Genomic DNA, 22,614 nt, shown 5'->3' with positions numbered 1-22,614 from the left:
CAAGATAACTTCTTAAGCTATTTTCAGTCACCAACAACTTTATCGTAAATCGTAAATCGACTGCTTTCAACTAAATAATTTTCGTTAAAACCCACTTTTAACTTAAATCCATTTTCTAAAATTAACTTAATCCTAAAGTAAAATTATAAACATCCAAACACAATTTAACTTTAAGAAAGCAGCGTGAAAATAAGCTTTGCTAAAATTTACCAAAATCCAAATTATTCAATTAACCGAATCAATTAGACTTTACTGAAAAACCATTTACTACAATCAATAATGTTTACTCAATGTAAATTACAACTTGCGCGTATTTCACCACCAGCACTCTCCCAATTCCAACATTGGCAGGGAAAAAGGAAAGACCAAAAAAACTAAAAATTTAAAGAGAACCAAGGAGAAGAAAAGACAACAGAACCCACATCTAAATTCATGCACGCAGATATACAAAATACGCAGCAATGACTTGACAAAAACCCATAATCCACAAATTTTTTTCTTCCCAATGAACCTGCTAATCTTGAACGGCATCAATTGTTTTGCCTGTCCTGGCTTGTGAGATTCGATTTGCATAAATGGTGACCAACTTCAACTGTGTGCTGTTAAGCCCTTGTAAATATGGCAAGAATGCTTTCCCAAGCATTATATAAATATCCACAAGGCAGAAAACAACGGTCTGTAATCATCGGCCATTTACATAAAATGAGAATAATGAAACCGAATAATATATAAAGGAACAACAAACGACAGACAAAAATACAATCCTTAGTGGTAAATAATACCCCAACCCTCACATTCAAAGAAAATGTTTTTAGATCATAAAACCAGTCACACTTTTATAGTGTGTTCTTAGTTAATCACCTAAATTCAATATTTAAACCTACATGTGCCACTTTACAGCGTTTTTTAATTTACAAGTTTTTAATCATATGAAACTTTTTAAGATGTAAGAAGTTATGGAAACATAAATTACTCGAAAGACCTCAAGTACCTTACGAACATCTGCACTCTGGTTACCAAAAGCTTCAAAAAGTGCGGGCAGAAACGAGGGTAACTGAGCCATTAGTTCCTCCTGAGAAAGCCGCCCTACAAGCTGAACAAAAGGAATAGTATGATGATGTTAATTGTTAAACAAGATAAATATTATAAAGCGTGAATAGTTTATGCATAAAAAGAACCACTTCCTATGAACCAATTCGTATGGTAAACACAAGGATACAGTGAAATTCATAAAAACAAGGGATATGATACAAATATAAGACATTCAAGAGAAAAAGAAAAAGGAAAAAGACTTGTTCCAATGCGCCACAGAGCTAGTGATACACTTCGTATTAAAATCACGTGAGTTATTATATTTCCTTTTTTGGTTAAGAATGCAACAGTGTATAGTCCTATGAGTAGTGGTCAATGGGCAAAAGAAATGGCATACTGGCTGGAGTAACCAAGAGATGCAGGATAATCTCAGGCTATGTTTTAGGGTCTCGATAACAAGTGCCCTAAACACACTAGTTGAGGAGCATTCAATAACCCCCTATTAAATTCTTCTAATTACTTAAAAATGTAAATGCTTAAATGGCTTTGGTATTGTCTTTTAATAATTTATATCTTTGCTACCTTAACAAGTAGCCTAAGTACACCAGTTAGCATTTACGTTATGTTTTAAAGGTATCACAAGCAAATACTCCTTCCATTTTAAAATATCATTGATTCGTACTTCTTTCAAGATAAGAACAAAAGGTTATTCAAAACACATTTACCTTTGTTAAGCAATTTATGCAAATGACAAGTGTTTTCTCATCCTCAGTAACCAGTAGAGGGACAATGACCTGAAATGGTTTAAATTCTGAGCATTAGCTTGTTAAAAAAGTCAAACCTCATTCCTTTTATCAAACATTTAAGGCGGAGTAAAGGGCACAAAGTAGAAAATCGAAAAAGACATACACTTAAACATCTGAATGGATCATACTGAGATAAAACAATGGTCAGGCAGTGCTCTGCTTCATTGGAGACCTAAATAATGGATGGAAGAAGATGAGACTAGGGAAAGAAAGTAAACGCAGAAAAGACAAAGTAGAATTAATTGGCCAACTTTTGCTACCTTAGGAATGATATCTTTTGTAACGTGAAGCAGCTTCTCAATTACAATCTCAACAGAATTCTCCATTGCGCCTTTCTGAACAATAAAATTGGAAAATGTTTTATTTTATTAAATTGAAGTCTCAACAATGCTTTATGCCTATATATACAAAAGGAGAAATATGCACTATTGGCAGGATAGACGTGATCAACAGGAGTAGGAACCTGGTTTTTAAGCATTTCAACTATTAGTGAAAGAGCAAGCTCTTTAACTGAGGAATCTGAATCATCCAGTACCTCAAGCACAACTGTCAAAATCTGATTGAAGTACTGCAAGTACACCATGAAACGGTCATTACATAGAAAGGAGAGAAAAACCTCTACAAAAAGTATCAAAAGACTTTTAACAGTTCACAATAAATTATAATCACGTTTTAAAAGTTTAAACAAACAAATAATATTCATTGTTATTTAACAAAATTGGATTATTATAATTATCCAACAAACAGAATTTACATATATAATAATTGATGCACATCAACCACAATGAAAACTACCCAAATGATCAAACAAAAATATTTTCTCACTAGATGAAGGGGGCTATATATATGCAGGGTTTAGATTCAGGGTTAAGGGTTTATTTTATTTATTGAAGATTTTTAAGATTAATTTAAGAGTTATTAGAGTAGAAAATAAGCTTCCATTGTTTCTGTAAGCTTATGCGTTTTGCTTGATATCAACAACTGTAACAGACAGTAACTAATTGGTAACAGATTGTCAGCCTGGCAATATCATACCGAACTAGTGGTTAGTTCAGAACATGTTAAGTCTGAACCATAATTGTATCACATTAGTGTTAAAACAAATCATAAGTATTTTTTTTTCAACATTTTATCTCTGTTTCCCCAGTTTATCTCACTTTATATCAGTTCCTGAATCATGATAACAAATATGTCTGACAACCATATTATAACTTGGAAACAGTAAAAAATACTAGATCAAATCAAGCATACCTTGGTCCAAATAGAATGATCATTTGTTATAGAAGCATCAACTAATTGTTGAAGTGCAGTCCGTTTACTTGAAACAGGGCTTCCATCAGCCCCACTGCATACCTACAAAACAACATTTTATAGTGATATATTCTAAAGAAACTTCTATTAAATAAACCTAAACACCATGATCCCCTAGAAGCAAATGGACCACGGACCACGTAAAGATGTCACCCACTTGTCTTTACATTGTAATATAACAGGAATTTCCCAATAGGCTCATCACTTATTGTCCAGAATTTTTGCAATAATCTCTTCACTGATAGTCCTTATTCCTATAGTTATCTGGTGCATTTTTTGGTTCTAGGAGAATGCTTTATTACCCTCCTATTTTCTTTTCCACTATCATTTCTCTTTCTAACAAATTTGAAATTTCATCTTTTTTCAAGCAAGAAACCTACAAAACCAACTTATCCATTCTAGTTGCATCACTCACCATATGAAGAATTTGAGGAATGCTGGGTCCTGCTTCTGTTATGGAGTTAATCTTTACATCTTCTGCCGTGTGATGATTAAGTCCCAATTCAGAAGAATATTCCTTGTCATTTACATAGCCTTCAGCAACATTTAAATGCTCTGATGACATCAAACCATTTACATCAAGACGAGGAGTTGAAAGACCCTCCAAGCTTATGCTACTTTCCACATGTCTATGTTGGCTAGTTTGAGAGGTAAAGTTTTGAACTATTGGATTGACTGCATAAACAAGATCTTTAGTTTTTGAAGCAAGACTGCCACTATTAGGATCAGTTTCAAAATTTTGATACAGAGGTTCCTGAGTTTCACCAAATGATGCTTGACCAAGACTATCTTTCACTAGTGTTGAATCCTGGGAACTCCATTTCCTACCACCATCACCATCAAGGGATCCAGCAGAATACCTTCCAAGGTAATGAGCCTTCCTAGAGTAACCAACATATCCATCTTCAGAGGATGTTCCCACCACATCAGATGGATCATAGGAAGACTTAGAACGTTGTCTTTCTTTCTTGTTCTGCAGATAGTTGATTAGGTCTACTTCAATGCGAGGGGTATATTGTTTTAAAGCTCGTCTCAAAGAATTTTGTTCTTCAACTGACAAACTCAGAATGAAATTAAGAACAGCAGTCGAATCAAAGTGAGAATACACTGATATAATGCATGTAATAGCTGCTTCTTTAAGCTTTGTATTTTTGTCATGAACCAAAGGGGTCAACTTAGCAAGCCATAATTTTAGGATGCCAATATTAGCAGCACCTTCTGGATTCATAGAATGTTTGTTAAAGGAATTGATTGCAAATTCAATAACAGCCAATTTAGCCTTTGGAGACCTCTGTTCATCTAGTGAGCGTAGTAGTGCCGGTAAAAGAGAATCTATACTGTAAGTTTTGCTCACAACTTCCAAAGTTGCTGCACATGGCTGCCTGACAAGTTCTTTAGGATCAATTAACCGAGAAAACACATGGGGTAATATTCTTTCCATGTAACCTTCAAAAGACTTTCGGCATGCAAGAACAATATCTGCAAGTGTTGAAAGAGCAGCTTGTGCAACTTTATGATGGGGATCATCCAAGTGCTGGAAAAACAACTTCATTACCTTCTCAAAATTCTGAACAACTTCTATAACTCCCTTTGGCCCTTGCTGCAACAAAGAATGAAGATAATTAAAGGCAGCAACTCTAGCAGACCAGTCAGAACCTGAACTAAGTCCTTCACTCAAAGCTTCATGAAGCGATGAGGGTCCTTCTGCATAATTTGGCACCTCTCCAAGAGATAGCTGATTATCATCAAAACTCCTCCTCCTGCCAGCAGACATGCGTCCAGCCACATTCTTTCTCAATAGTGGTCTCTGGAAATTAGGCACATAACTATTATGTGATTCCCTAAAGTTTCCATCTCTGTAAGGGGCATCCAAATACTGCTTTTCGTGGTTGGGTTTCATAAATCGCCTAGTCTCCCTAATATCAATGTTATCATCAAGTGAACTTCTTTCATGTAATCTTTCAGAGGCCCTTTTACTTGAATATGATGATATTGATGATAAAGGTTCAATACCAACACTGCTATGATAGGACAACTTGGCAGAATCTTTTGAAGCTTGAATCTGGGTGATTATGTCAGACAAACCAAGACCACCATTTCGGTTACTACCTTTATTGATGCCAGAAGCAGTTGATTCTGTTGTTAAAGAGCTTGTCAGATGATTAGATGCAGAAACGGCTGCAGGGAAAGGTGGATCACGAGATGATGGAGGGTCAACTCCTGCACTAGGGGCAATAAAAGAAAAATTTAGCCGCTCAGATAGTTTAAATGAGCACTAACAGCATCAACCATTGAATGACATCACTTCCTGTAAATTGCAGTAAATAAAAACATTTGACAGGAAAAGTTATGTGGTACCTAGATCCAAACTCGATGACCGGAAAGATGAATTATGCTTATCGGACAAATCCAAGCCTCTAAGCATGCTTTCAATAGCAGAAACCTTCTGCTTGCTTGCATGTAACATGCTTTCCAGACTACGTTCTGTACCCTTCCCAAGTGACTTGGCTTGTGATAGAAGTATACCAGAGGAGATAGATGTCCCTGATGATATACTCGAACTTCTATCCATCGCAACTATAGCAGAAGTTCCATAACCAGGTAGATTAGAAGGAGCCGAGGTTTGACTAGCCAATGACGTCAGTCCACCTCTATCTCTAATGGAAGGTGAAGCATGTCGCCGATGTATTCCTCCATCCTCTTCATTTATTAACTGCAATTTACATTCACTTTAAAAGATGACTTGAACAACAAAAATAAAGAACATCCACAAGATCATAAGTGTATACCCTTTGAATGGCAGGGTCAAAGGATGCAAATAGACGACGAGATCGCTCTGGCCAAGTTTTTGCAAACATTCTATAGCACATCCTTGCAGTAGATCGAACCTATCAATTTTCATAAGAAATCATTTTCAAAAGCATATACTTTCAAGAATCAATAAATAAGAAGTTTGTCCTAAATCAATGAAATTTGATAAATAAAAAGGTATGCTAGAAAAAGAAAGTAAATGAGCATATTCAGCATAAATTTAATATACAAGGTTTCAGAATCTTAATAATTCCTTACCATATGAAAACACATTGAGATGTAAAGCCAACCAATAAATAAAAAGGACTGTGGATTTCCACAGTTTAATTATCACTACTAATTGATCCTATTAAACATTGAAAACTGAAATTTCACTAAATGAGAATCTTTTACACTTTCCACAACTCCAACACACCTATCAAGGTGAAAAAAATTCCTGATGGCTCAAAAGAAGAGATGCCTGATGGGAAAGCTAGTTAAAGTTTACCAATTTGATGCACAATATATTTACCACATACCAAATAACCTAAAATTAAAAAGCTACCTCACTCATTGCATCTTTAACACAACACTTTATCATATCCTCGTATAAATCAGCCAATCGATGTATTTCTGGCGCATCAGGCCAATGTTCCAGGACCAAAAGAGCATATTCACAACACCTACAGTACAAAGGTCAAATGGTATTAATCAAAAACCAAAACCCTTGAATGTGTCTTTTAAGTAGTTAATAATATATACCTTGCACGAAGTACAGCATTTCGATCATTTTTTGCACTATCAGCTATACGGGGAAGAACACGAGCAACTTTGCAGTTGCGTAACATCTGCAAAGTAGAGAGACAAAGGTGAAAATGACACATAGCAAGAAGATGCAGACAATTAAATGAGCATATTATATTACCGTTTTTATGCAGTTATCTGAAGACTCTGCAATTACAAGCACAGTAATCACAACCAGCTTGAAAAGGACCTGATTATCAGATCAAGAATTAATAATTTCAAAATCATTAAAATTGTAATAAATCCAAGATAACTAGGCTAACTTACTGGTATAAACATTTCAGCACATCCTTCAAAATCACCCAAGAGATCCTTTGACAAAAAGCACAATAGATGGCAAGCCTAGAAGAAATCAAACAACAAAAACTGTTATGTATAAGAACCTAACTTATGGACAAGGTCTTTGAATGTAATTATAATGAGACAAAAGCAACAAACATAATAAGGGAAGGAATTTATCAAAATAAAGGATTACTTCAAGAGAGGACCAATCTCTTAAGTTCCAAAAACAGCCCTTTGAGACAAATTGTGTTTTACAAATTAATAAAGGAGAATATACGACAATAAAAATGTTAGAGTACCTGCTTCACAATGCTAGATCTTCGGTCTGACAATTGTGTACTTAAAGGCCCAACAAGTTGCTTCAAGAGCCCACGGAAACAAGGATAATCCGCAGCACCTGATGAAGAAAGCATTCAGAATATATTACATTTAATTAAATATCTAAATGAAAATTACAATTAACCATACATAAAAAAAATTATCCTTAAACAATAGAAAAAACAAACAAATTACAATGAGAGAAACAATGCAGATAATTCAAATAAGGGAGTAAACTACTCCAATCTCTTTTCGATATTGCACCTTTTATCTCTAAAATCTACACAAACTCTTCTCATTATATAAATACACTACACTTAAATCTAAAGCCTTTAATTTTGTGTAAAATTGACAAAAGAATATTTATGTTAAAGATTTTGGAACATCACAAAAATTCTCTTTAATTTTAAAATATACTACAATTAAATCTCTCTAACATAGTAACAAGAATTATTTTTAAATTGTTATCATAAAAATTTAGTCAAATGAATTATTCATAAATAAAACAAAAAATATGGTTATTTTTTTATTTTATTTTTTATAAAATTATTTAAAAATAGTTTATTCTATCTTACTAATGATTCATGCGATCAGGCTTTTGTTTTGCTACAATCGTTACTTCAACATGTTTAAAAAAAAGTATTGTTATTTAATATTTGAAATTATAATTTTTCTTATTTATTATCTTTGACAATTAAAATATTATCATCAAATTTATCATCTAAGCAATTAATAATTTCAATTTTTTACTATCATACGAAGATTTATTGATAATGTAATTATAAAATAGAACTTGTTGATAATGTAATTATAAAATAGAATAGGTTTGTGTAATGCTTTAAGAAATGGAAAAGAGTCAAATATGTAAAAGCAGTATATACATAAATACATACCTATATGTATGTACATTTCAATTACACTCAAAAAAATGTTTTTGGTGGCAACATGTACAAATTCATAAAATAGAAGGGATTTTGAGCAGGTTTTAGAAATAGAAGTAATCAACGAAGTATGTGGTAGAAGAAAAGGTTGTAGTAATTTACTCTCCAAATAAATAATAGACCTGTAAAAGTGTTGGTCCAGATCAGATGGTTTATGCATTTTAAGAAGAAAAAGGTGAAATAAATTTCCCCGAGAGACAAATTAGTTTATGCATATATTAAAAATCTAATTTTGGATAAGCTAGATAAGAGAGGTTTTACAAATTAACTTGTACAAAAACTGGTTCATCTTTTCTTTTCTTTTCTTTTTTCTTCTCTTATAAATGTTATGGAGAGAAGTTCATCCAAACAGACCTTAAGTCACCCCATTCCACAAGTTTGCAGAACTAAGATCCTAAAAACTGTACATGGTTGACTGGCATCTCTCAACAGCTGCAGCTAATAGTCCTACCAGTATTAAGTTTCCTTTTTATTGTTTGATAAAAACATAGTCGTTGTTATGATCCTTTAATGTCTTAGCTCAGTTAACTATGACTTGTGTGTTGAATCAACATCAACAAATAAAATCCAATACCATAATCATAAAAGATCACCACAAACTTCCTTCAAGTAAAGATATGGTCTACAACATCAAATGTTATTTCCCTTTTTAGACTTCAAATAGCAAAAAGCTCTTAATATTGCACTAAGCACAAATATTTCAGAACACATTTCTCAAGGAATTTGGAACCACCTACCTCCTATAACAAGACCTTCAACTCTCTGCATGGCAGCAATTCGAATTGACCAGTCTTTTTCAGGCACAAGAGTAGATGCAATCTTCTCAATTTCCCTGATTAACTCCTTATCTGAATATACCTTCACAGGGTCTATGGGTTTCTCAGTGATGTCACCTTCTCCTGCTCATGGTTCAACAACAATATGTACATTTAAATAATCAATACTATCATCAAACTATACAGTGTGTAAACAATATGTTATACAGAATACTTTTACAAGAAATTACAATTTTAAAACATGCAATGCTACTTATCTCTTTGAAATATATTATTTTATCTTCCTTCAATCATATTGTCTCCCCCATCAAAATCAATCAATTTTTCCACAATTTGCACATGCATCTAGTGTAAATTTTATCATTGAAGAAATGCATAAGAAAATATCCACCAATGACAACGAGAAGCTTTTAGATCCAAGGACCAATATGTAATTTAAGTCAGAATCCTGAATATCAAGTAGGTTTAACTTCTGGAATTACCAAAGGACACACATTAGCTACAATGTCCAAAAAATCTCAATATAAGATTGACATACACAAAAAAACATCACCACAATTAGTGATGACTGAAATAGCATTTCTTATAATTAAAAGCTTGGTTTAAAGATAATGATAAGAAGCTTAAACAAATATAAACTCAAACTAAAAAATGTGGTGTTGGAAATAAACACATCCATACATACTCCATGGTGTCCAGAACTCCACACTACTTAACAATTCAAAACATGTTTCAACAACACTGCCACAACAATGCATCTCAAATTAGAAAATTATAAGGCAAACAAACAATTATAGTGCCAGTATGAGAAAGAAATTATACAGGTAAGATATAAAGCATAAATCCATGTATACAATTGCACCAATGCTAAACAAAAATAGAAACATTTATGATTGAACAATTATAGTGCCAGTATGAGAAAGAAATTATACAGGTAAGATATAAAGCATAAATCCATGTATACAATTGCACCAATGCTAAACAAAAATAGAAACATTTATGATTGAAGAATTACAAATATACTAACCTCCAAAAAGAGAGGTTTCCCTGGAGGAGCTTTTAGCCTTTGGACTACTTTTCTTGGGATTAACACTCAAATGCTTAATTTCCCCAGTAATATATCCACCTGAAATACCATCTGAAGAGCGAACTTTCGGCTGAATTCCTTCAAGCCTTGCATTAATATCTTTCACCTGAAATCAACATCAAACAAGACATTATAAACTCTCACACTATGACACTAAATGTACAATGGTGAAGATCCAAATTCATTAGCTTAAAAGTGTTATACACACACACACGTATATTAAATAACAATGAATTAGGAAAGTGATTCCTGTTTATATTTACCAAAGATGAAGGAAGATTGTGGCGGTGAAGTTCATCACGAAATTGAGGCCCAGCTTGTGTATACATTTCCTGCAAAATAGATGATGTAAAAGTAATCTTCTAACAATAACATTCCTCTTATCTTCAATTCATAATCAATATCCCCTGGTATGACTATGAACACATCGATAAATCAACCTTCATTTATGGCATCATGATATTAATTACTAAAACTGTTCAATACACCATTATGATTGACTTAATCCAGTTATCTCAAATTTAGAACCATGAAATTCACAAGCCTCACGCATTTAAATATAACATCAAATCATGTTCTCTTAAGACAACAGACCCACTTCCATTTTCATATTCGCCAATATTTTTCATTCTATCATTCTTTAAGCTAAAATAACATACAAATTACAATACTAGCAATTCTTTGCGTTTGGCTCAGAAATTTAAGAATTGAAATTAGCTATTGATATGGCATAAACCCCTTTTGTAGAAACTAACTTGGTAATGTAATTCGATTTCTTTAGACAATATACAATTATACAGTACTAAATGATTATAAAATAAAGCATACTTACTTCAATGCACAAAATAGCTGCTTCTCTAACAGCAGGATTTGGATCGTTAAGCAAATGCAACACCTGACAATCGTGCAAGTTTTGAAAGGAATTACTATTTCATCCCAAATATATTTAAATGTACAAATGATATGTACTGCTTATTTGTAAAAGTCTATACAGGGGGGAGGATAGCCCGTTGAAGTGGGAGCTCTGTAGCTGCAAATAAATTAATTGCAGCTGTGACAGTTCGTGTAAACTCCTCTCTAACTCTCCAGCTTTTATGTGCCCAAGCAAAGGACCCTGCTCTTTCAACAATTATTGTTGGAGAAGAAACCTGCAAATAGTAATCCAAAATAAATTCAAAATGTAGGGTACTCAAATTATATCATTTTGAAAATTACAATTAGGACAAATTTACTACACTTTTAGGCAGACATAACATAAACACCAAAATACATGTGTAAACATTATCCAATTAGAGTATGTTTGGATGGAATGAACTGGCCTGGAATGCAGTTACATCTTCTGTTGTATACATTTCATGATGAAACAAATAAATAAACTAGTTTTGTCCCATACTATACACCGCAGATTGTAGGGAAAGAAAAGAGGAGTATTGGATACAATGGAATGAAATGCATTCCATCAGGTTCCATTCCATTCCCAAACAATTCAAAAACTGGAGTCTAGCATCATGCCATTTAGAAAGGACGATGCACCTACAAGGCCTATTATAACTTAACAGATTGCATAAGTCAGATATCTTCGAGGCATTCACTTGCAAAGATACAATTAACTGGTAGCAGACTTAAATCTGGTTTGACTCACAAATGAGACAACCAGAAAAACTATATATTTTCACGGACATTAAGGCTATCAGAAAAAGAAATGCCAGAGTCTATTCTTCTGCAGAAACTAGTAGTAGACACTCTGCCACGCGTTTCTTAATGATCCTCTGGAATCTAGGTTAATTAAAAAAAATTAAACGACGCCAGATTAATTCATTAGACTAGAAGACACCACAATTTAAAACACGCATCTAAAAGGTTTTAGGTTCATGAGTTCATCTATCTAATAACATACATGAGGATCCAATAACACCAGCAAGAGATCCTACGGCTAAGCCGTTAACTACAACTAAAGATCTAGCCATATAACTCAGATTTTCATTCTCCAGAATCATAACGCCGGTCATGCAAAAAGCGAAATAGCGACAATTCCAATTTCGTCGCCGCACAGTTTCCACTCGATACATCAATGTCGCTCATTATCATCCTAATAATTCCTAATCAGCACCCTACCGTTACAAGTTAGTTACCACCACACTCTATTATTGTCTTGTCAGTGTCTAGTGACCAGGTATAGTACCTCCATGAGAGTGAGCAAGAGGCGCCTGGCGGCGTCTCGGACGGGCTGCTTGGCGTCGCCGAGACGGTCGACGATGGCGGGGAGGAGTGCGTTGAAGTGGAGCTTGAAGTGGTCGCCGGAGAGGACGGCGGCGGAGGCGAGCGCCTGGAGCGCGCCCTGCGAGACGCGGAAGTTATTGTCCTTCAAGAGATCCATACAAGTGTCAACGAGCGAGGTCACCTCGGAAGACGAGAGGCTCTTTCTGGAAGCTTCGAGAAGTTGGTGGAGGCGCTCCACTCCCGCCATCCTCTCCTTCGTGTCCTTCGCGCGTGACAGTTCCAGCGCCTCCTCCATTTCGATCCGCGCACCAATCAGATCTGAAGAGCGAGCGAGTCAGTGAGTCACTCAGTGAGTGAGAGTGAGCGAACGGTTCAGACTTCGACACCAATGAAGATGAAGTATCGGATGATGAGATTACTCGGCGGGACCGTATAATTTCTCAGAGAGAGAGAGAGAGAGAGAGAAAGAGAGGCTAGATTGACGGAGAAGAAGACGAAGGATGAAGTTGAAATGAAACGAAATGAAATGAAAACTTGCTTATGTGGTTGTGGGCGAGGTGGTTGAACCATCTTTGTGTTTACATTTCCCCGTTCTTTTAGAAAAAAAAAATTAAATAATCGGACAACAATAATAAACAAAATCCAAACATATTTTAAATTATCTTTTTTATCCGTGACCTAATTTCTAAACTATTTCTATTTATTAAAAGACTTATTTGATGATTACATTTGTATACTTTAACAAGTCTTCACTTTTTATGGCATGCTTGTATTTTAATTATGTAACGTAACTGAAATTTTAAGTTTTCTCAAAATCAATTTATTAGTTTATTTCCTACAATTTTGAATTTTAGATAATGAAAATTAAAAAATTACTTACTAATTTGATTTTTTTTCTCATTTGGATGTTCTTTAGGATTGACAAATCAAACCTAAATTACCCTTTGTGTTTTTGCTTAATTTTAAAAGTTGTTTTAATTTAACTACAGGACGAATTAACGTAAAAATGAAATAGCAGAAGAACTTACGCAGCTGGTGCTAGTTTTAAACGATGTTGTTTGCTTAAGGCACCGTAAAAGGAAGCACTTATACAGAAGAAAGCATAAAGTTAAATGATTCTTGTAATGATCATGATTGATTTTGAGATTTTGGTACACCTGAACCACACTGCATTATTGGTGTTTGTGTGATCAGGGAAAAAAAGTTTCAAGCATGATAAAATATTATTACATGGTGGAGGTAGTGACTAAAAAAAAATGAAACAACACTAAAAAGTGTCATTCTATAAACTCTTCTTCAAAGTTTGTTTAAATTATGAAATGCAATGACGAGGAATGGAGATGAAAAAATAGGTCAATATAACAACCTTACAAGAAAATGAGCTAAGATGATTCATCTTTGAAAATTTATTCACAATTCTCGCTATATAAAAGGTGCAATACCATATTGATTTCAATAAGATTAAAAATTTACCATATTCATTTAAAAAAATATAAAAAAAATGTTACTGAATTATGTGTTAGTAAGTTATTTTGTCAAAACAATGCAGGAATATAAAAAAAAATATTTAAAATTTTCAATTTGTCCCATCAATTTAGTGTCTTACAACAACATTTAGAAAAAAATAAAAAGATGTAAATCAAGTTGTAATAAATTAGAAATTACATGGAATGTTATGCTTTAAAAAAAAAGACAACTCAACTCCTCTGAAATTACCTTTAACCCAACATATTACATCATATAGGCAAAATGGGTTGGAGTTTGAAATAATGAGTCGACAAATTTTATACTTTTTCAAGGTCAAATGTATTTATTTATGGAAATTTTTAAATACTGTAAATGTGGTCCTCCGATAATATTTAAAAGTTTTATTTTAATAATAATACATTGAATGAGATGTATACTACTAAAAGAAAAATTATAAATAATATAATTAAATAACACTTAGAAAACGTAAGTGATGTGTTTTTTTAAGATTTGGTATGTTTTGAGTGTTTCAAAGTGGAAGAACAGACAAAAAAAAATACGGGACTCGTGGCTATTTACAATTTCCTTCTATGTTTGACGAAAAAATAGTTAATGATATCTAGTTTGTGTAATTAAAAATAGGGGTATTGGTTTAGATCAGATTAAATAAATAAATAAAATTTAAATCAATTAAAAAATCATAATTTAAATTTAATTAATACTATTAATATTAAGTTATAATATAATAATATACATAGCACTTTCAACGTGTGTATATAAATAAATAAAGGATAACTTAAATTTGTTATAAGTTCTTATATTAGGATATTACCTACTTTATAATATTTTATAATCTTATTCATAAACTTAATTTAATTTATTATTTTATCATATAATGAGTAAAAAAAACATAAGATACAAGATCTCTCTTTTTTTTAAATGAGTTTTTTTTTTCAATACTTTAATCTTTCCATTCATAATGTGTTCTTTCAATACTAGAGTCATATTCTTATTCTATCACCTATAACACTTCAAAACACGTAATGAGTCGTAATCATATTCTAAAATATGCAGATCCTCGATAAATCAACTAAATATTGATTAATGATTAACTGAAAGATGGTAGAGATATTCTCCAGATATCCCAACATACGTATATACAGATATATCTTCCTACAAATCAGGATCATGATGCATATTTGAATAACTGATATTCAGTCCATTACAACAAATACTCATAATCAACATTATAAATAAACCCTCTACATATGTATACGTTATGTTTTTATCAATCACAAATATACATTTTTTTACATTGAGTACTTACTTGATCTTCAGAGTACCTTTTTCAAGTCACCCTCGATCGAGCATCAACATTTGCGAAAGAAGACTCAAAGGAAGGAATAAGAAGATAACTGGCACATCAGCAATTGTACAACCAATCTCAAATACTATCTAGGTCTTCTTTGCCTATACAGGTACAAGTTCCATAATTGTAAGTTTCATTCTTCCATTAGCATTTTAAGTGATCATACTATAGCTTGAATGTTATAGGATAGTTTCATGGTTTTACAGTTTTTAAAAACTTATGCATCGTCATAATCCAAGTTGAACAATATTGTTGACACTTGAGAATCATCACTTTGAGAAGAAAAAGAATTGTTTTGACCTATCTCTTTCTCAAACTATAATTTTTCACTTAAACATTTATATTGTCACTTAAACGATAATGAGCGGATATATGTAATCATAACTCATCGTTGGTATAAATCAATAACAAAACATACAATTTCATTAAGACTTTTACATTAAATATATTCCAAAATCTACCAATTTTACAACATACTCCATAAATTTTTACTTTAAATTATTCATAATAACATTCATAGATTATAATGTATGATACAAATTAACATCCATAATTTCTCAATTATGCTTATCTCATTCACACATCTATTCAATTTCATATTTGAATTGTTTATTTTTGAATTATTCATAATCACACACATAATATATTTGAACATAAACATGTACAAATTATCTATCATATATGTTTATCTCCTTCACACATATATTCAATTTCATAATGAATACATGTAGCAATTAATTCGAGAAAACTTAATTTCTTTGCAATTCTTTTTCTATATACTACCAGAAATCCAATATATTAACTAGTAAGATTAAAGTATTAAATCATATACCAATAACATTTCTCCGTGTACAAAATACTCAAGAAGATTAAATCTTTTATAAAGAATTAACGATTTACTCAACACAAAGATTATGTTGCCTAATCTTAATCATCACCTTGCTACATATAATATGACAGTATAATATTATTTTGTTCATTCTCTAACTAAGGAAGAGTTAACCAAAAATCTTATAAAGTTTTGACCCGAATATAAATAAATTTTCGCGGAAAACAGAAAAAAAATATTAGATATTTTTTGTCATATTTTAATTTATATATCTCTTCTCAAAACTATATGTAATTAATGTGTTTTAATTACTGTTTCAAAAAAACTAATTTGATGTTTTTGTCGTTGTCTAGAAAAAAAAAACTTGATGTTTTTTTGTTAAACAGAGTTTTATTTCATTCTCGTTTCATGTAGTTGCTAAATTTGGCTTGTCCAATTCATTCCTAAAACAGGAAAAGTTAATAGTAAAAGGAAATGTTTCTAAAATAAATTAAAAAAACATATATGTGGTGTAATTCTTTTAAAGTCAACTTTAGTTCTTATTACAGTGTATTTAATTAAATAATTTGATTCAAATGTTGGTGTCAAAAGATAATGAGATAAAATTGATTTTTTTTTTATCGAAATTAATCCTTTCAATTTATAAAAGCTAAGACAATTTAACGGATATGTCATAATTTGAAGTAATAGAAACTATTTATAATTCAAATTAATTTAAAAATTATTAAAAATTAATTTAGATATCAATAATTTTGTTAATCTTTAAAATAATATTTAATTTAGTGAATATAGTAATAAATTATTATTTTTTCTAAAATTATTTTTATTTAATAATTTTTTAATAATGTTATAACTGATATGTTTTTAACTAAATTAATTAATATTACTTTAAATTAATTAAGATAATTACATTATTTTACTTTGATAATTCAACAATAAATTAGGAAATTAAAGTTACGGCTAATCAAGACTTATTTACTTAGAGTAACTAAGATTGTTTTTAATTAAGATAACTACAACTAATGGATGTATTTTGTAGTTGAATTTGTACACATCTGATATAGAAAAAAAAATCTGTAAACCATCAGGGAAGACAGGTGATAGTATGTTATTTTTTCATACTTTTAATGTTATCTTATTATTATTATTATTATTTTTATTATTATAATATGAAGATTTAGAGTGTGATCATGAATCTTCTACATTCATAGTATTATCACATAGACAACTACCAATATATATTATGCTATTGAAATGAACTATAAAGAATTTATTAATTAGAAGGTTATATAATTTAATATTGAACTATATAATCACATAATTAATTATTTTTTTCCCGTTATACATAAAGACACATGAATCACACATAAAACTACATAACTAGAGTATTCATTAAAGAATATCTACAAACGTCTTTTAGAATATCCATATTAAGCATTCTCTACTATAGATTTAACACATGACTAATTTTAGCACATTGGGTATATGCAGTCTTGATTACATGAATCATGGTGCGTTTATGTTTTGATTCACTCTCTCAAATTCCAACATATGATTTGGTGATATAATAAGTATCCTTTCAGCTTCTCATAACTAGATGTCTTAATTTACTTGACTTAGATCATCAACAAAGTTAGAGAATTTATTAGCAAAAAATGAAGACGTGAATAAATGAAATTGATTAAGTCAAACAATTCTTATAGTGCAAGATAAAAAATTATTAGTAAATAATGAATTAGAAAGATTTTGAGTTGAAACATGTAGAGCATAGGAAACGCCCTATGGGAAAAAACAAAATAATATGCATTTTTTTACAAGATACAATAACTTGTCAAATCGATCAAGTGCATTAAAGGATCTTTGAACCTTATTGTTGAACATATATTTATTCACACTTAATAACTTTAATCATAGATTATTGGACTATAATAATAAATAAATCTGTTGTTTTAATTAATATTCATATAATTGGGTTTATTTGGGCATTAACTATTATTTTTTGTATGTAATTTTTTGTTTTTAGGGTAAATGATCTGAAGTTGTCTATCTCTGTTGCTTCTTTGAAAGTCCAAGTTGCTTCTTTGAATCAAAACAAAAAATAAATTATGAGGAGAAAAAAGAGAAAATAAAAGCTACAAGATCCCAGAAACAGAATTAGAAGCAAATCTTCTGCAACATAAAAAGAATTATGGAAAGTGGAAACTGTTTACAAAATCTAAACTCCAATATTTTCGCAAGATCCTTGGAGCAGAAAAGTCTATAAAAGGACACAAGCATCAAGGAGAAAAGAAGAGCTTCATAGGGTTTTCTTAGTTTCTTTTCTTCTTTGTAATTCTTTTGCCTCTGCATGGAAAGCTAAACCTTTTGGTTGATTCTTGTGTGATTCCCCATTGAGCTATGAGGTTTTGATCAATAAAAATTTCTATTTTTAATTCTCTATAGCAATTGTTTTTATTGTCTAATCTTCTGGAAAACTGGTTTTTGTGAGAGGTTGTACATGAACGCATGATTAAGAGTCTTCCTTATCTTAAACTTTGGTTTCTTAATTAGTTCGTATTGTTCTAATTAATTTCTTGGGCGCATGATTCAAGAGAGAGGAGATAAACATTCCCATGGAGTATACGCATGGAACAAAGTGGGTATTGATTAAACCGGTAGACGCATGCTTTACTGGTGAGCTTCAGTTGAATTAGGTTTGGCGCATGTTCAATCTAGTTTAGCTCTGTTGAGGATTGGGAAAAGAATAATCTTTAGAGAGCCTGTGAAGAATTCAATGGTGGAAGAACTTGGGATTAACCGTTTTTTTATTTGTTATTTTAATCTTTTTTATATTTTCTGCATAACTATCTTAACTCCCTTTTTTTTATTATTGTTATTACTAACTTTTCATTGCTTATAGATAGATTTTGAATTCGATTAACTGAATCACTATTGGATTCGTTGGGAGACGACTTGGGGTCATCTGTCCATAATTATACTATCATTTCTCTACTGTTAGACAAGTCTACGCTAGAATCATATTAATTTGACAGCAAAACGACAGCTATCACTTATGAACATTAATATTTTTTTAATATAAAACAAAAGACTGAAAACTTTTATGAGTTGTTATGTTTGTTATTGTCTTTTCTTGCTCTCGATATGTTGTGTTTATAGGTAGAAATGAGTAACTAGTAATACATATGTTTAAAATAGAATAAGTGCAATAATGTTCACTTCTTTACTCACAAAAGTAAACCTAAAAAAGCAACATTCACCCACAAAGTAATAGGAAAGTATGATTTTTTTTTTCTTCTAAATTATACTAATATTTTCCAACATAATCTTTATTACAACGTAAAGCAACCATGATTTGTACGTATCATCCTAGATTTGTGATCTCAAAATCACACATCATACATAAGTATGTAATTTCTTGTGCATGCACACACACATACATCACCATATATTGAATTAAAACAATAATCATTCAAGCACATAATCAAAACACCAATGCACAAAACACTCTTATATACAACTAATACATTCAGGTAGATCAAATAAATGTCACATAGATAAAAACATCAAATAATATTTCCATTTGAGAGAAAATAATTTCGCTAAGTGTCAGTATCAGACGAAGCACTCAATAGAGTGTCTCAGATGATACCTTCGCTTAAGCACATTTACCTTTGTTTAAACAATGTATCAGATGATATTCTCACTTAAGAAATTCAAACAAAGTCTTTAGTATTGACAACTTAACACTTAAATGTGATTATCTCCTTATATTTTTCAAATATACTCCTATCTCAAAATGACTACACTTTTCTTTTTAAATTTGGGATTTAGTTCCTACATACATATTGAAGCTTTATAGAGGTTTGGATTTAGACATTTAAGGAGAAACACTAGCTCTACAAATACAACAAAGGTTATAAGCTTAACATGATCATGAGAAGCATTAGATGCACACAACTGATGCTACTCAAATTCTACATGCTTATTCGGGAACATTAGATGCACATGCAATTGTTATAATTCAGTCTTGCATGCAACTAGAGAACGTCAAATACAAATGCAACCGATGTTCTTTAGATTTCTTGGATCACTGAAGAATATCATATCCTAATGCAATTGATGTTTTCCAATTTCTAACTAAAAAATTTGACTCTTACTTGTAATCCTAAAACTTTGAATTGCAACCCGAGATTTTTAAACTTAGCATGTAAAGAAGAGTCATGCTACAAGAATCTTTACAAAGAGTTGAGGTTATGTTTATAATCTTTCAAATATTGTAAACATGATCGTATTCTAAAAAAGTAAAATTCGAATGAATGAAAATAAGAAAAAAAACATTTTTTTAAACAAAATAAAAATGTTTATATGAGAATGAGAGAAAGGGAATCTTACATAATGTGATTTTCTCAGTTCACTCCATTAACTCAGATAATTAAAATTGGCGAATTCTCCCTGCACCTCCATATAATTTTGAAATGTCAAATATACTCTTATACAATCTGATATACTATTGCAAATACAAAACGAATTCTACAAATCAGTATGGTCTTCAAAAATTTAACACTAAATTATACAATACAGTATGCATATCCCAGATTCGAATATACATACCTGATTGTACAATTCGATGTTCATTTTCTTGTAACATATCAAATTGTCAATCCAATTTGTATATCTAAATCCGATTGTACAATCTGGTATGTTACTACAAAATGAATACCGACTTGTACAATCTGAGACCAACACAACCAGAAAAGAAAAAAATACAGAACCTCTAAAAATGGTGTTGACATTCAAAACAAAACAGAAAAGGAAATTTATAATCAATACCATGCTTCCTTTAACTCGCTTCAAGTCTCGCCTAATACGCTAAAAAATGGAAGCTCTCTTGCACAATAGGGGTGTCACCATTGGAGAAAGAAATAGAGATACGTTGGTTTAGAAAAAATAAGGAGTGAAAGCAGGTGTAGTAGCTCTGATGTCAAAGACAAATAGAATTTTTAAATTTTTAAAAAGGATAAAAATATAATTTAACATTACTGCATACGAGGAGGATCAATTAATGGAGGTTCACTAAGAATTTGCCTTACAATTTCATTTAAAATTATTAGAAAACAAATCAAGAAAGAAGAAAGTTTATTAACTAAATAAATCATACGTATTCATTCGATGAAAATTGTAAAAACTTGTATAATTACAACTTCATTGTCTTTTTTTATAAAACAATCTATTGATGTTATTTACCCCTAGCCTATCCAAAAACTAAACAAAACGTACAGTATATATTTCATGTCCACTTTAACTCATAATTTAACCTGCATCCAAAAAGAATTATGAACTTATGAAGTAGTCTAGCATTTATTAATTTGAATTGCAAAAGACAAAGCTGGAAGATATTTTTCTAGTTTTTTGGGGAATGAAGAGTGATATTTGACCTAATAAAATGAATTATGTCCATTTTAACAAATCTGTTTCCAGATCTTATGTTTGTTCACAATTGTAGCTTTAACCAAATCTGACACTGCAAAGGCTTTGTCGGTTGATATAACATTTTCTTTTTAGATGTCACGCATTGCATTGCCAGAACGAATTTCCCATAAGAAGCAGCAATTCTAAAAGTGTGAGAGACACAAATAAGAGTTCACCCTTCAAATTGCTTTCACAAGACTTTTCAAATTATTACAGAATCAAAATAATTATTATGCTGATGAGAAGTAATAGTTCTGATGACAACAGTTGACATCAATTTATCAACAAAATCTGACTATGGAGCCTCGCCTAATAATCATCCATTACTCACATGTCATGGGTTTCACTCAAATAAAATTTCTTATCATTTTACTACCTCAATCTCAAGAATATAATTATCGGATGATAGCAACACTTTCCCTTAAATATTGAATTCATGAATTATATTAAGAAGTGTATTTTAAGTTTAACTCAATCTTATGAGGTTTACAACTACTTATATAATATGAAATATTCTTATCTCTAGTTGATGTGGGAACTCCAAACATACAGCCTCACGTTGAGACCTACCAATTCATGTGTGAGACTATATATTATGAGTAGTTATGGATGATCCGATAGATGCCCGATAACATATGATCTGATAAACTCAACAAACTTTTTCTAAGATAGACTCGAAATGACTTTGATACCATATTAAGAATAAGTGAAAGTGTAACTCAATTTTATAAAATCAGACCTATAAGATGAAGTTTGCAATAAGATGAAGTTTGCAAATATTTTTATCTCTAGTGAATATAAAATCTTTAACATTAATCACTTCACTTTTATCTTTTTAGCAAGTGAATCATATGAGATAGTTCAAATACTTCCTTGATATATAAAACAATGTTCAAAAGTCTTTCATCATCGGTCTTAATTTTGAAATAAGACTTGTATATTTATATATTGATTGGAGAGCTTCTTTTAATACCAGTTAATTTTAAGTTGAAGTCTAAAATGATACGAGATTTTTTACCATTAATTTTGATAAATAGTGAATTTGAATATGGTTGTTTATTTTAACAAATATATGTAAAGTGAGGTGTCGGAAAGTGTATTATGTCTTTATTT

The 22,614-nt window shown here is 31.2% G+C and overlaps 1 protein-coding gene across 1 annotated transcript; it reads right to left on the bottom strand.

Annotated features, from left to right (window-relative positions):
- Nucleotides 1-221: 221 nt before the first annotated feature.
- LOC137814361 (CLIP-associated protein) lies at nt 222-12,967 on the bottom strand. Its single transcript, XM_068617057.2, has 21 exons — nt 12,330-12,967; nt 11,140-11,295; nt 10,980-11,042; nt 10,411-10,479; nt 10,088-10,253; nt 9,022-9,183; nt 7,325-7,422; nt 7,011-7,085; nt 6,865-6,933; nt 6,702-6,787; nt 6,505-6,622; nt 5,939-6,037; nt 5,508-5,862; nt 3,565-5,369; nt 3,090-3,191; nt 2,302-2,406; nt 2,099-2,173; nt 1,942-2,010; nt 1,758-1,826; nt 992-1,093; nt 222-676 (listed from the first exon to the last, which is right to left on the bottom strand). The coding sequence occupies exons 1-21, from the start codon at nt 12,660-12,662 to the stop codon at nt 515-517; spliced, it is 4,338 nt and encodes a 1,445-aa protein (XP_068473158.2). The 5' UTR covers nt 12,663-12,967; the 3' UTR covers nt 222-514.
- Between the last annotated feature and the right edge of the window lie 9,647 nt (nt 12,968-22,614).

The sequence above is a fragment of the Phaseolus vulgaris genome, chromosome 1, assembly GCF_051622355.1.
Source record: "Phaseolus vulgaris cultivar YP4 chromosome 1, ASM5162235v1, whole genome shotgun sequence".
NCBI classification, from domain to species: Eukaryota; Viridiplantae; Streptophyta; class Magnoliopsida; order Fabales; family Fabaceae; genus Phaseolus; species Phaseolus vulgaris.
The sequence above is the reverse complement of the archived record's forward strand: the minus strand, read 5'-3'. Positions and strand labels throughout refer to the sequence as shown.